This window comes from Manis javanica, chromosome 13 (assembly GCF_040802235.1).
Source record: "Manis javanica isolate MJ-LG chromosome 13, MJ_LKY, whole genome shotgun sequence".
In the NCBI taxonomy this organism is placed as follows: domain Eukaryota; kingdom Metazoa; phylum Chordata; class Mammalia; order Pholidota; family Manidae; genus Manis; species Manis javanica.
In genome coordinates, this window is record NC_133168.1 from 71,752,596 (window position 1) to 71,768,764 (window position 16,169).

The 16,169-nt window shown below is 37.5% G+C and overlaps 1 protein-coding gene across 8 annotated transcripts in view; it reads left to right on the forward strand.

Annotated features, from left to right (window-relative positions):
- The window catches only part of ARID1B (AT-rich interaction domain 1B), a 411,155-nt gene that overhangs the window by 312,487 nt on the left and 82,499 nt on the right, over positions 1-16,169 (forward strand). For all 8 annotated transcript variants that reach the window (XM_073219809.1, XM_073219814.1, XM_073219812.1 and 5 more), the window contains one exon: positions 10,373-10,462. In XM_073219809.1, the coding sequence (XP_073075910.1) occupies positions 10,373-10,462 (90 nt within the window). The remainder of the gene's footprint in view (positions 1-10,372; positions 10,463-16,169) is intronic.

The following is a 16,169-nucleotide window of genomic DNA, read 5'->3' on the forward strand; positions in this document are numbered from 1 at the left end:
TTGGTATTTTCAATGTTCAGAAATTTCCACCATGCAAGTCTACCATGCAACCTACCAATGCCATCTCTTAACAAAATTGAATTTATCATTTATTGTAGCAGAAGAAAAGACCCTAACTGGTACTTACTTCATGTTTCAGAAACTAAAGGAACAACTTCTACTAGGAATACAGCCCATTGTAAGAAGTAATGCCGTTCTTACCAGCAGGATTGGCAGAATATTTTTTAAAATCCTCTAGAAGATCTATGAGGTCAGACTGTGGCAAGTAAAACCCATATTTTGCTTTAAAGATTTGAGAGAGAGATGATTTCCATAACATGAAGAAAATATAAGGATATATTAGATTAAAGCAACCCAGTATCTTAGTTTGGGTTACAACAGAATTAAATAACAGGGGGAAGTACATGATGAAAGTTGATCTTGGTCATGATGTATTGGTTATTGGTAGCAGTAATTTATATTATGTGTGATGGTTTTTTTTTTAACTCCTTACTGAAGTTAGTGACACCTCCAAGAATTCTTGAATAGTAGAGGAATAATTCAGTTGCTAATTACTAAAGCTATGAAAAATATATTGATTTTGTAACAGCATTCCAGGAAAAGAACTTGGTCATAGTAGAGTTGTTAGCAAAGTGGCTCGAAGTATTTCTTGTTTCTTCTCAAAATTTAACCACAACTAGGTAGTAATTTAATGCACATGAATTCACAGACCCTTCTTTTTCTAACAATAAACCTGTCTTACCTTTGCTAATTTCAAGGAATTTATGAATAGGACCCAAGTCTTTGTCACTAAAGACTTCATGATACCCCATATACACTAAGCATCCTTACTGAGAAAGATTGGCCAACAAAATTGTTCAGACTTCTGTGGATGAGCATGTCACTTCATGTTAATTCTAGGAAGCCAATCCCCTTGAATTACTAAAAGAGAAGTATCATTTAGGACATTGCCTTGTACACGCATTTAGTTGTTTTGTACTTTGTTGTTTACATTTCAAGTAAAATCATCTCCAGTTTGTCTGGATACTTGTAAGACAAACATGCATCCCATTTGTTGCTCTCTTTATCCACGATTGCCCAAAATCAGCCAGTGTAGTAAAATTGGAGGGGAAGAATTAGATTCCTGGCAGTAAAGTAGAGATCAAATAATGTCTGTCGTGTAAACTTCAGATTTGCCATGTGATTATGTTACTGTCTTGTCTTGGGTTACTAAGTCCATCCTAGGTTAGTTAATTTTTTTAGCTGCAACAGTGTGAAAGGAAGAACTGCTTTTCTCTAGCCACTACAACTTCATTAAATAATGGAATGTTTTGCCTATTAATATTACATGGAGATAGCATGGTGTTACTTTAAAAAGGATGAATGATTTGTTTGCGAGAGGCTGCTGTAGTTCAGTCAGTGTTTTTATTCTTACCAAGTTGGAGTACTTGTCTGTTGCACTAATTTATAAAGGAATTAACCCAGGGAAGTTTTAACCTCCATAAAGGATTAATATAGAAATTCTATTCATCTTGTATTCTCTGCTACCCCAAAACAACAGTGGCATCTCATAGGTTTGATTTCTTTGTTTGGGTCTGGTCAAAAAAAGTTGTGGGGAAAAAATTGCAAGTGATCATTTACCTAAAAATTTACCTGCTAAATGCACTTGTCATTTAAATCTTTGAACTGTGCTTGCATTAAGTGCTGAGGAATCAGTGCCTCCTATACTACAGCTGATTTGAAGATCTTGGTTTATTTGAATATAAACCATATTCTGTTACTGAAATTTATTTATGTCAGCCTCTTTATTAAAGATGGGAGAGTGTGTCAGGTTTATGTGTCACTGCTGTTGTTACTAAATACCATTTGAAGTTTATTGACTTTTTGGACAAGTATGTGACCTTGAATATTTCTTTACTGGTAATATCCAGAATAGGGGTCAGCAAACTACCACCTTTGAGCCAAATCCAGTCACTACCTGTCTTTGTAAATAAAGTTTTATTTATGCTGTTTTGTTTATGTATTGTCTGGCTGCTTTTGCACTGCAACAGCTGAGTTGAATAGTTGGGACAGAAAACATATGGCCTGCAGAGCCTCAAGTATTTACTCTCTGACAATTTACATAAAATATTTTCTGAATCCTGATCTAGCATAATATATAACTACATGATTACTGGTAATTTGTAAAGGTTTAATTAACTATTAGTATGAGCTTGGTTTTTAGAGCAATCAGCCACACATTATTTATTCAACAAATACTTATTGACTGGTTCCTATATGTCTGGTTTGGAGGATGTAGCAGGGAACAAAACAGAATTCTCTATGCTCCTGAGACTTACATTCTATTTGAGATGAGACTAAACAGTAAACAGAGACATGAAGTAAGAGCTATGGGTTAAGACTGTCTCACTGTAAGAAATACAGAACATAGCACCTGTTAGTACTGACTGCCCCACCATCTTACTCTATAAAGGTATACCAAGCTAGAGTGTATTCATGTCTCTGTCCCTCCCCTTAAGCTATACATTATAGGATATGTGCTAATTTACCAAAAATACACATCTTAGCCTATTTTCTCCCAATTCTGTTAAATACTAAAATCCCAATGTTTTGTTACTAAAAATGTTTACTTTATGATTATATTGATCTACTTCTTAAAGCTATTTTTAACTAGAAAAATTTCCCTTCAAACCTATCCTCATGTAAAAATTCTAAAGAAAAATAGTAGCAAACAAAATTCAACAGTGCTTCAAGGAAATAACATAGCGTGACTGGGTCAGCCTTATTCCAGGAATGCAAGGTTGGTTCAGTATTAACAACTCCATTAATATTATATAACATATAAATAAATTAAGGAAAACTGTCATGTCATTCAATAAGATGTAATGATAAAAACACTCCAGGAAATAGCAATTTGAAAACATGGGAAAATGTATATGTCTTAGTTTTAAAGCCACTGTCGTATGCAATATGGAATCATTAGAGATACTTCCACTAAGGTGGAAAACAAGGCAAGGATGACCACTGTCTGCAGTAGTATTCAGTGATGTCCTACAGATGTTGGCCAGTGCAGTTAGACAAGTGGACGCAAAGGCATAAGAATGGGTATAGAAAAAATACAACTATATTTTTTTACAGGTGATGTCATAGTAAACCTGGAAAACCTCAGAGACTCAATGGTGAATTAACTCAAACTGTAGAAGAATTCAGTGCAATAGCAGGATATAAAATTAGCATACAAAAAGCAATAGACTTCCTCTTTTGTAATAGCAACAAAGAAGATTAAATGTTTAGGAATAAAATGTGCAAAACTATGTACCTTACAGAAATGAAGGAAGACTTGAATGAATGAAAGACATCTGTATCTGAATAGGATGAACTCAACAGTCATCAGTTCTCCTTAAGTTACTTTATCAATGTAATCCCAGTAAGAATAACATTAAGCTATTTTATATAGTTAGACAAGTTGGTATTAAAGACCATACAGAAAACAAACATGCTAGAAAACAATGAAAAAGAAAAAGCAGGTTGGAGGACTGGGAACCTAGCCTGACTAGACATTAAAATCAGCTGTAAGAGTAACTCTTAAAAGTCCCCATCACAGAAGATAAAATTAGATCCATATCTTATACCACACACAAAAATAAACTCTGCATAAAGATGAAACCACTCATGTACTTGGAGAAAACTGAGTGGATTCAATTCCTGTTTAACCTTGGTACAGAGGCAAGCTTTCTACTAATCAGCCTCCAAAGGCAATAAAAATATTGATAAATTTGACTTTTTAAAAAAATTCCATTACAAAAGATACTGTAAATAAAATAAAGACAACAAAGTTGGAAGAAATCTTCACAACTTGTATCACAGACAAAAGGCTAATGTAAAGAATTCTTTAATTTTCAGGACAAAGAATTAAAAACCTAGATTCAAAAAGGGGCAAAAGACAACAAACAATGCACCGAAAGGGTATAAAATTAGCCCTCAAACATGGAAAAATGGTCAAACTCACTCAGAGGAATGCAGATTCAAAAATCTCAGATACCATTTCTCAAATATAAGACGGGCAAACACTTTAATGCCAAGATAGTCTAATACTGAAGTTATGGAGACAGGCCCCTCAAACATTGCTAGTGAGAAGGTAAATTGAGGCAGAGCTTCATGGAGGGAAATTTGGAAATGTATAACCTCTTGACACTACAATCCCACTTCAAGGAATTTACCATAAAGATAGACCTCAAACAATACAAAAATACATACTCAAAAGATTAGAAACAACCAAAATGCCCATACTTAGGAGAGTAGTTGAACAAACTGAAGAATAGTCACACAAAGGAATATTATGTAACTATTTTTTTTATTAAGGTATCACTGATATACATTCCTATGATGGTTTCACAAGGAAAACAATTTGGTTGCTACATTCACCCATATTATCAAGTCCCCCCTCCATACCCCATTGCAATCACTGTCCATCAGTGTAGTAAGATGCCACAGAGTCCCTACTTGTCTTCTCTGTGCTACAACACTGTCTTCCCCATGAACCCACACACACACCATGTGAACTCATAATAATTCCCCTCAGTCCCCTTCTCCCTCCCTCCCACCCCCCCTCTCCCACCCACTCCCCGTTGGTAACCACTAGTCCCTTTTTGGAGTCTGTGAGTCTACTGCTATTTTGTTCCTTCAGTTTTGCTTCATTGTTTCACTCCACAAATGAGTGAAATCATTTAGTACTTGACTTTCTCTGCCTGACTTATTTCACTGAGCATAATACCCTCTAGCTCCACCCATGTTGTTGCAAATGGTAGGATCTGTTTTTTTCTTTTAGCTGAGTAATATTCCATTGTGTATATGTACCACCTCTTCTTTATCCATTCATCTACTGATGGACACTTAGGTTGCTTCCGTTTCTTGGCCATTGTAAATAGAGCCGCAATAAACATAGGGGTGCATATGTCTTTTTGAATCTGAGATCTTGCTTTCTTCGGGTAAATTCTTAGGAGTGGAATTCCTGGGTCAATATATATCTATTTTTTAAAAGAGGAAATGTTATAAGTGGATAGGAAGTATTTTCCAGGGCATGCTAGTAAATGAAAAAAACAAAGCCCAAAAGATATCTAGGCTATGTTACTCTTCATTCATGTAAGGGAGAAGATAATACAAGAGAAAACACAGCTATCTTCTCATTTATACAAAAGGAAAGATAGACCAAAAACCAAAGAAATTGATTACTTATAGAGGGCAGTTAAGAAAGGGGTGGAAAGATAGAGAAATGAGAATAGGGTAACAGGAAAGAGGAAGGAGTGGCTTTTATGCCTGTCTTTTTGTGTAACTCTGATATTTAGAAGTGAAGAGGTATTTCACATACCCCAAAATATCAAAACAACTAAAGCCAATTAAGATGTGGAGAGAACTCAAAATGGAATAAAAGCTCTAACAAATAGCTGTGTATTTTTCACAAGGATATAGGCTGGCAATTCTGAAATTACTTCATATATATAATAGAATTGAACAAATAAGTAAATTGATTTAGATGATGGGAATTGGGTTTCTTACTGTTGGAGAAAGAGGTTATAAATAAGGAAAGGAAGAAGGCTAAAACGTACCCTTTAGTTTTGGATTGGAGCTAGAAGTATTTGCATACACATTTACACACACGTCAGTACAAAACATAACTCCGTCTCTGCGTATGGGTTGTGTACAGACATGTATTTCCTACCTCTCTGCCCGGAGAGGGCCTAGAGGCAACACCACCCCAGGAACAATGAACAGATCTAGTGCCCAGATCTTGCCTGTGAATGCCATTTTCCATAAAAAGAAGCAGGGCTCCTAAAAGTGGTTGATGGCTGGGCTGGGGCAGAAAAATGTAAGATGAATCTGGTGAATCTGTGGTTCCAAAGAAAAGCAACAATTTGAAGGAGCTTCTAATGGCCAAAGCTGCAACAATTTGAGCAATTAAATTATCTCATTGTTGAGTTTTAACCCAGAGAATAGTTTTCGAGTATATTAGTTTTCTTTTCTTGCAACAAATTACCACAAACGTAGCAGCTTTAAACAACGCATGCTTATTGTCTCACAGTTTCTGTGGCCACTAGTCCAGGCACAGCCTAGCTGAGTCCTCTTTCAGGGCCTCACAAGGCTGCAGTTAAAGTGGTGGTTTATCTGCCTTCTCATCTGGAGGCTCAACGAGGGAAAAATCTGCTTCCAGTCTCATTCAGATTGTTGGAAGAATTAATTTCCTGTGGTAGTACAAGTGAGCCCTGCAGGTTCTAAAGGCTTCCTGTCCTGCCATGTGGCTCAGTTCACAGCATAGAAGCTTAATTCTTCAAGATCTCGGCAGCTTCTCTGCTCAGAGGCCTAATTCCTCTTAAACTGAGGCCTAAACCCAAAGTCTCCCTTTTGATTATTTCAAAGTCACCTGATTAGAGACTTTAATTACATTTGCAAAATCTCTTTGACTTTTCACATATAACATAATTTTATGAGTGATATTCCATCACTTTTGTCATATTCTTTGGTTAGAAGCCAAGTCACAAGTGGAAATTACATAACGGTGTGACTCATTAGAGGTCATCCTATAGTGTGTCTGCCACAATGAGTCCACATAGATAAAAATAGTCTAATAAATAAAGAAACAAAGGGGAAGAAGAGATAGTTCTTCCTCACAAATTCCCATTAATGTGGAAGGAAAGAAGGAAATAATCGCCATTAGCAAACACCACAGTAATAAGTGTTGCAGGCAAAGTTCTCTAATGGATGCTAAAATTAGTGGTGCAGGTTTGAGGAGACCCAAGGTCTACATAGTCTCGAGTATCTACCGTAGGTACTTACGGACTGCAAAGGGCAAAATAGTAACTTTATATTGGAGGAACTTGGTAGACACCAACTTTACCAAGTAACCAAAGTAAATGTCACCAGCATGGAAACGTATCGATGTCATGACCTCCTTGATAGAATGAACCGAGAAGGGCAGGACATGCTTGTGGCACACTTCCTAAAATGCACGACCTCATGTCACTCATGAAAAAATACCAGACTAAACCAAAAGGAAGAACATTCTGTAAAAGAACTGATGAGTACCCTTTAAAAGCACCCAGGTCACAAAATACAGACTGGGGACTATCAAGGGGAAATAGCAACTAAATGCAATGTGAGACCCTAGAATAGAAAAGAGACATTAAGTGAAAAAACTGGTGAAGTTCAAGTAAGATCTTTAGCTAATAATCTTATACCATGTTGAGTTTTTCTTGATAATTACACTGTGGTTCTGCAAGATGTGAACATTAGGGGAGGTGGGCTAAGGGATATAAGGACTTCTTTGCACTAGGTCTGAAACTTCTCTGAGTCTGGAATTAATTAAAAATAAAAGGGTTTTTTGAATTAAAATATCATAGTATAGACTTCTGCCGAGAGTTTTAAGTCAGCAAAATAAGAAATTTAGGTGACGTATTGATGCTTCATTTTTAGTTTGTTGCACCAAAATTTTGCACAGTGTTGTATACATGGTCATTGGGGAATAAACCTATTAAGTGTAAAGTGGTGGAATTCTAACTCAGCATATTTTTTTTCTGTTTTAAGTTTTCTTCTATTGTGCTTACTTACGTCATTATAGATACATCATACATAGAGGAGGGAAAAACATGGGGCTTTCTTTAAAAACTGAGTTTTAATGTTAAAGCCTATTCATAAAGTTTGTTTTGTTTACAGTTCATGGCAACCTTCTTTTAAAATAATTACCAAACTTTGTTTAAAAGGTTTTACTTATGACAATACATGTCATGTAAAAATCCCTAGTTTTGAAGGTGTTTACTTAGTTCAGATGGTTCAAAGGGTTCAGAATTGTCTTCTTAATCTGAGCCATGGACACAAATGAGTCCTGTGTTTCTCAAACATATTTTCTAATCCATCATCTACTATGACCATGCTTATACCTGTGCTGATGGAGGAGGAAGTTATTTCTTGGTATCTATGAAACTGTTGGTGGAAAGATAGAGGGTGAAAGCAAATGGAGAATGTGACAGAGTTTGCACAGAGCTGTCCTTACCATGAGAAGACTTGTTTCTTTGAAGGATGAGCTTAATAAATGAATTTTCTCATTCTCTAAAGAGGTATTTGTCTTAGAATTGCACCAGGCAAGCAGTAGCATTTCCTGAATGTGGCACTATTTTATGAATTCATGAGATGGGTTTCTTACAGCCTTTTTTATTTTTACTTGAAATACTGTACATAAGAACAGTGCCTTGGGTGTGCATAGTGTAAGGAATGGTGTCCTCTGTTAAGGCAGAGTTACTGTTTGTTTTTACTGTCATGAGCCTATGAATTCAGTCCATCAAGCAGAAACGATCATTAAAATATAAGCACTTACTGTCTTCGTGCAGCTGATTCCCCAGTGACATTTTTAAAAGTCAGGATTTGGCTGCAGAGTGCTTTAAATTTCTAAATGGACTGTAGTTTGGGGGCCTTAGGGCATTTCATAGAAGTACATGACCAAGTGGACACCCAGCAACTCTTGTGTATCTTTAGCCAGATTGATGACCAGGGTTTACCCTTGAAATCGTTCTCATCCAGAATGTTGCTTTTTACGTTTACATTTCTTATTTGGGGACTAATACTAATTCGCTACAAAAGTCTAAATAAGCAAATGGTTAAGCAGATTCTGTACTGTTTGTATGGTTTGTTTATCCTACTAATTGTGCCTCTGACTTAAAAGCAGCTTTTAGTGGTTTCACAGGGCAGCAGTTCTCAGTGTCTGCAGATTCGGGGCTTGCTTTTCACTTTATCTAAGAATGTGCGTGGCACCGGGACCCTGGAGCGCTCAGAAATACCTTCCTAAATTAGGCTGGAAACCTAAACTCCCAAAAACAATATGCGTATTTTTGATAGTTACATTTTAACACCTATTTATACCCAATATCTAAATGGAAAATCTTCCTGCCTCTGTCACAGACACAACTGTTATTAGAGTTAGTTGTGAGTGACAGTCCTGGGGACTGCGCTGCCCCTGGGCAGTACTCAGGCTGCCCGGCCTAACAGAGAGATGCCAGCAGGCAGAAACACGAGAGGGTTGTTGTTTAGTATAAAACACCATGACCTTCGCTGGGGTGGGGAGTTGGGGGGCAGGGGAATTGGGGTAATCTTAAGTACATTAATTTCCTTCTCTGTGATTCTTTTCAGCGCTATACAAAACTGGATGAGTAGGTCCTATGATGTTAAAGCAGTTATCTTGATCTAGCAATATCACGAATTACCAAACCACAGGGCTATGCAGGGAGATACATAAATGCATGTATGTGTGTATTACATACATGTGCACATTCATATGTATGTTTGTCTTCCAGTTAATTTTAGCAAAGGGCGAGGTTAGAAGGTAAAACAACATGTTCCCCATGCCATGAGAGCTAATACCTTGAGGATTGTGCTAAATTCAGTTGCCTTTTTTATTCAGTAATGTTTTTAGTCTTAGAAGTACATGTAAACCTCTAAGCCAGAAAGTGAACTGAATCGTCAAGTACCTCTGATGATTCTTAAATTTCAAAATCCTGTCTCCTCCCTTCACATGATTCATTGTCACTCTTTAATTAATAAAATAATAAGTATCTTTTCCCTTAATTCATATTCTCAGATTAAGGGCCATTAAATAACAAAGATTTATTAATATTTGTTATGCTAATGAGGGATTAAAGAAGTAAAAGACATTCCTGTCTCAAGGAGCTTACATTATAGTTTGAAAAGCCAAACTAAGCATACATTAAATAAATGAAAATCAAATAGATGCTAAATAGATGCTATTGCTTTATTAGCAATAGAGATCAAAAGAGATGCAGAATATTACTTCTTTAGTGATTATATACAGTGCATTCCATAGTAGCATGTTTTATGTTTTCTAATGGAGGTCTTTTCCTCATTTATGTTAAATTTGGTTAATTATGAAGATTTTACTTAGAAATCAGTTGATATTACTACAGTGAATAAATATTACCAATGTCAAGTTGTTTGCCGGTATGCATGCCTGCCCACTTAGAGACTGGAGACTGGTTTAAACTGAGGAGGATGGGTTTACCCCATGAGTCTTGGGCTTTGTTAAATGCATTGAGGAAGTGTGTGTCGGGAGGTTTCAGCTGCTAATTGATTTGTGTGTGAGTTTGGGAATTCATTCAGTAAGAAATTAAACTTTTCAGGAGGTCATTTGCTAAATATGTTTATGCATGTTTCCTCTTCATTTTACCAAAAAAGGGTGAAATACCACACTTTTTTTGAGCTACGCCTTTTCCTATGTGGGGGTCATAGCTTTTGTGGTCACAAAGGTTGAATAAATGTGACTGTGTCTTGGTTTTGCACAGTTACAGTATTAATACAGAGGGCTCCCCATCCCCGTTTCTCCTGTGTGTTACAGGCAGCCAGATGCCTCCTCAGCCGCCTGGGAGCCAGGCCGAGTCCAGTTCCCATCCCGCCTTGAGCCAGTCTCCAATGCCGCAGGAAAGAGGTTGGTCTTTAATTCATACCTCACAGGTCTTTCTGTTTTGAATATAACAGACATATGAATTTGCTTCCCTATGCGTCTCCTTATAAACAATTTTTTAAAGGATATCATGTTTCCTCATCAGATGAACGAATTAAACAAGGGCCTAACATGTATGGAAATGAGGGATGCTTGCTTGCAGACGGGGTGGCGTTTTACCACAGCACAGCTGGAGACCCAAGGAATAAATATGTCCCCATAGCGCAGTGAAGCATAGTTTATACACAACTACAGTCTGACATTTGATCTAGATGATTCATAATTCAATATGGAGATTGGTCCTGATGAAGTAAAATGTGAGTGTATGTTTAGCTGTTTTATCAATTATTTGTCCTGTGATAATTAATAGTAAAAATTTAAAGATATAATAAGACCTTATATTACAAAATTGTAGGATCTTAGAACTTAGAGCCAACCTAAGAGATCATAGAGTCCAGTCACCTCAATTTACAAATAAAGAAACTGAGGGCCAGAGCAGTGCTACACGACTTCCTCGTTCTCAGAGGCTAGTTAGTAGCAGAGCCCTGCAGCCCCTGGGCGCTGAGGTAGGCCCACGTCTGCATGCTCCGGCCTTCGGGTCAATTCTGCTGCGACCCATACATTACTGCTTGGGTCGCGGCTTCGGCCTTCCTTCACTCCCCGGCCTTATTTCTCCCCTGGCAGTAGAGCTGCTTTCGGCGGAGGTGGTGGTGGTTTTCATCCAGATGAGTGTAGCCCTGGGGTCACAAGCCTGTCGCCCCACTGCCTGTGAGTCAGGGCTTGCCGCTGTCCTTCGCTCCCTTCCTCCCTTAACCCCGCCCAGGGGACAGAACTTGGTGGCTTATTAGCCGACACGTAAAGGTCCCTGACCCCTACTGTTGATAATCATTTCTGTGTGAGTCACACAGAGATGATGATTTGCTTCTGATTAGAACTGTAAGGTTTCAGTTAGTTGACATGTTAAAAACATTTAGAGAAGTTGGATTCTCTTCATCTACACATCATTTGTGTTGAAATAAAAAAATAAAATGAAATTTTCATTTTCTAATACCTTTACATATTGAACTCTTTTAATGAGAATTTAATGTGTATTTAATAATTTAATTCCTTTATCCACATACTACAATGTGTTTTAACAATGGGATAGTTAATATTTTCAAACCTTAGGGTGCACGAGAATCATCTGGAGAACTTGTTAAAACAAATGGCTGGGCCACCCCCCTAGACTGCTGCTGTGGTAGGTCTGAGGTGGGGCTCTTGAGGTCTGCATTTCTGACAAGTTCCCAGGCATTGCTGAAGCTGCTGAAATAAGCACCATACTTTGAGAACCACTGCCTGATAACAACACGATGTTTTAATAATGGTGTGATATGTGCATTCATTTCTAAATTTCCCACCATGACCTATGAATCAGTCTTGTGTCTCACATCCTCTCTTGAAATCGCTTGGTCTGTTAACTCCTCCTGTGGCTGTGGTCAGCTGGCAGACGTCACAGAGGTCACGGAGAGCACACGGGCACCAAGCAAGGGGGGGATCCTCCCCTAACTCCTTTTATTTTCTGGGTGGCACCTCCCTTGTGTGGCTGGGTCAGGGAAGTGGTGAACAAAGGGAAGGTAGTTACTCGGCACCGGCAGCCTCCTCAGACCAGACCCGGAACTGAGATGCAGAGCTGGTCCTCACCCAGCCCTGTGACATCATTCCCGCCAGGGGCTCCGCTGCCTCTGCAAGCATTAAAGGGTAAGAGGCACCTTACTTGGAAGTCCTGCAGTGCTAACCTTTATTGCTAAGAACTAAAAGGGAGAAAACTCTCCCTGCTCCTCCAACAATGTCTCATCCAACCCTTTCCAACTGTTCTGTGTTTAAGAAGTTTAAAAATGTAGGAAACCAAATGGGAAGGACAAGACTCCAAGAAAACAGTCAAACTTTTAACTTAAAGGAATACATTTGCAAGGCAAAATCTAGGGGTTTTCCTCTGGTGTCATGATATGGGAGCCACTGTAAATATGTTTGTTATTTTTTTCCTCTTATTATTTTATTCTATGTAGTGTCATTTTGGTCACTGATCATGGATACATAACAATCCAGAGAGTTGTAATGACCATTTCCTTCAAATAATAAATAAATTTTACAGTTCGCTAAACCTGAATTGATTTTTATGAACAAGTTCCACAAACATCTTCTGAAAGACTGTGCTGGAGACACTTGTATGCTTTTTTGGTTGAACAACTGCCTGAAAAGGAACTTTGTATTTCACAGTGACTGTTAGATGATGCTTTGCTATTCATGAGTCAGATTTCCTCTGAAATTGGGTAGCAAGGATTTTCTTTTTTAATGGCTTTGTTATTTGTTAAAATCTAAGAAGAAGTGTTTACTCCTAATAACATTGATCAGGTCTTTTAATGGCAAATGGCACTGTCATTTTAATGCTTTGATAAAACATTTTTCTCATTTGTTTTACCATAATTTGGTGTGTACCAAGATTATTTCCAGGGCAAAGTAGACCTAAGAAAACGCTTGCTAGAAAATACCCCAGTGTTAACTTCCACGTATTGAAAAGTAATTTAATTTCATTTATAGCTTTACAATTGATAAATTTCCTCCCTTATTTAGGAAAGTGATAAAAGAAGCAGAGAAGAAAAAAATGTATTGCTGAGTTAGCATATTATTTTTAAAATGTGATCTTTATCAGAAGCCATGGGCCTTGATACACAAGAAAGAGCAAACCTTCTGTACTGCTGAGCATTAAAATAACCTAGTTGAACAGTGCTTTTTACATTTATTTTGTTTTAATAAGTAAGGTTAAGAAAAGAGAGTAAGATTGCACAATTACACACATTTTCTTTCATGTATCTACACCACATTGATTTTCTTTAATGGCAAAGAATCTAGAAACACACTTGCCAGAGACAATTGCGCAAAGCAAGAGATGCAGCCTACTTCTGTTTGGAGGTGCAGTTTTCTGGGCCCCCCCAAAGTCCTCTTGGGGGTCTACCTGAGCCTCGGTCCCTCCATGCCCAAGAAACTGAAGTCTTGCTCTGCTGTCCTTCCTTCCTACTTGGGCCTGTATTCCCATTCAGGAAGGACATTTATGACCTACATACTCTGTTGCGAATTTTGCAAACCTGTAACTGTCTTGGGATATGAACCACACTGGCACCTACGAGACCTTCCCGTCTTCCCGAGGTGGAGAACAGGATTGGTCACGGCCCAGACACACGGACGGGACGGTGGCTCTCGGGGCCTTGCAGCCCGGCCTCTCCCATCTCCGGCTCTCAGTCTCAGGCTGGAGGTTCTAGCAGCGAGTTTGTTGAGGGACATCGTCACAAATCCATTTCCCCACATTGTACATACGTGAAAATAACTGTGCTGTAGGTTTATATTTTCCATCTGTAAGAGGTATATGTGCAAGTGAATATGGATATGGATCATCAGTTACAAAAAGAAGGGAAACACTTGAGCTATTTATTGGCCTCTTTATTATGCAGGATTGTCTCCTCTACGTTTTTCTCTACTTTCCAGTTCTGTCCTGTTTGCACATTATGTGATGGGGGAACTTCTTATTAACTGAATAAAGAAAATTCAAGTTCTTTGGTTTTAATTTCTTCATTACTGATTTAAGTTAAAAAGGTCAAACAAATATTTGCCACTGGTTTTTATTTTAAATCAAATCTTCACTCTGTAGACCTCATATGACACACAGAATGGCTATTTAAAAAGCACCTCACCAAAAAAATCGAGTAATGTAAATTATCCTGCCTAAGGCTTTGCAGGAAGAGTTAAGATAACCCTAAAATGCTGAAGTAAATTTTACAAGGAAACTGTAACTAACAAGTTTGGTTCAGTTTTATTCTTAGTTCATAAACTTTAACATACATATCTTAAAATCTAAAAAGAGCAATAGGAAAGGACTTACTAATGTGTTGCCCTATTATCCAAGAGGGCTTGAAGGGAATATGGGATAGTCGTCTGAGTAGATAAGTAAATATAATTATTATTAACATTAAAATGATCACATTTTTAACCCCTGTAAAATGTTAAGCTTAATGAAACTAGCAAATGCCCTTCTGGCTTATTGGATTAGCAGTTAGGTGAAAACGTTTCAAGAAGGCTTATTTATTTGGACAGATGTAGAGAGGTCAGAATTAATTTTTTGAAAACCTTTTAATTGAATTCCCTTTTAATTTTCACAGTAGTGTCTAGTTAAATATTCATGTTAATGCTGGTGGTTTTCTGAAGGTCTGAACTAGATCTGGATTCTCAAAATCCACATTGGTTATTTAACCCTTTTCATCTAGTGTGCCAGCAGGGACTGCCTTCGTGTGATCCCATAGTGTTTGAATAATTAGAAGGTAGTAATGAGGATTTAATTAGTCCTTGAGATATACTGAAAGCAGAACCACTAAGAACTTTCCCTTTTGGACACAGATTGCAAGCAGAATCAATGCTGCCATAAGACTGTGATGTGCTAGAAAATGTATTCTCTTGCTGGAGGCAGTTCTTTGGCACCACTGTGTGACTGTCAGATCTGTACGGAAGGTAGCGGGGTGAAATCTTACAGGATTATTGAATAGCTTCCCCTCACAACCTTCATTCTTGTCCACCTACATCACAACCTCTCTCTCTCCTTCTTTTTAAACAAAATTGTAGTCAAAGCATACTGGCTTACTGTATCTGACTGAGAATTGGCTTTTATTGTATCAGTGATAACAAAACTAGACAAGCTAGATGAGTTGTGTATTTACTCTAGTTGCAGGACAAGAAGAAAATAACAAAACTTTACAGTTTTGTACATCTTGGGTATTTAATCCAGCCAAATTTGTTTCTTGATATCAAAAGAATCACAACATTCTCAACTTTGGAATCTGTTCTTCACAATGATAGTTCAGTAGCTCCATTTATGAATATAAACAGTGCTATTATCCAGAAAAAGTATATAGTAGGTGGGTGGGATCAAGTATATGCTCTCTGTATATGTTGCCCTAAAAAGGTGAATCAGTTTCTGTACTTCAAAAGAATGAGGTTTCAAACTTACATATCTTATGTTAAGTTTGGTTGAATAGACTATGTCTTCATTATTATTTCATTTTTCTTCTGTTATTAATCCCAAACGTTAACTGCGTTGGCATGATTTTATTCCCACTGTTTAATGGTGTATTTCGGCTTCTTTTCAAAGTCTGAATAGAATTCCTCATCAAATTTCTATGCACAGTCTGTTCGCTTAGGGCAAATCTTTCTCTGACTCTTTAATGCCAAGGGCAAGAAAAGAGATCTCTTCAAATAAATCCAGTGTCTTATTATAAATTAGACTAAACTCTTGAGAGACAGTAATGAATCTTGTTTATGCTCTGCATCCCCATGTCTACAACAGAGCCTCAGGTATAATAGATTTTCAGCAGATAGAAGTGGACAACTGAAAATCATTCAGTCTTCATATCCATTCGCAATTTCAAATCTTTTCAGGCACAGAACAACCAAAGAATAAAATATTTCTTGTTCTTAAATTAAGAAACCTTAGCATGTTAATAAGTCATCTTTCAATTTTACCATTATAGGTCATTTGTTATAATGTAGAGGGTTTCTCTCTCTTAAAACACCAAAGGCATTTAGATCTTGCACCAGATTAAAGCTACTGCTTCTGCCCTCCATTCTTCTCAGACATATTTCTGCAACCATACAGACACCATGTCACTCT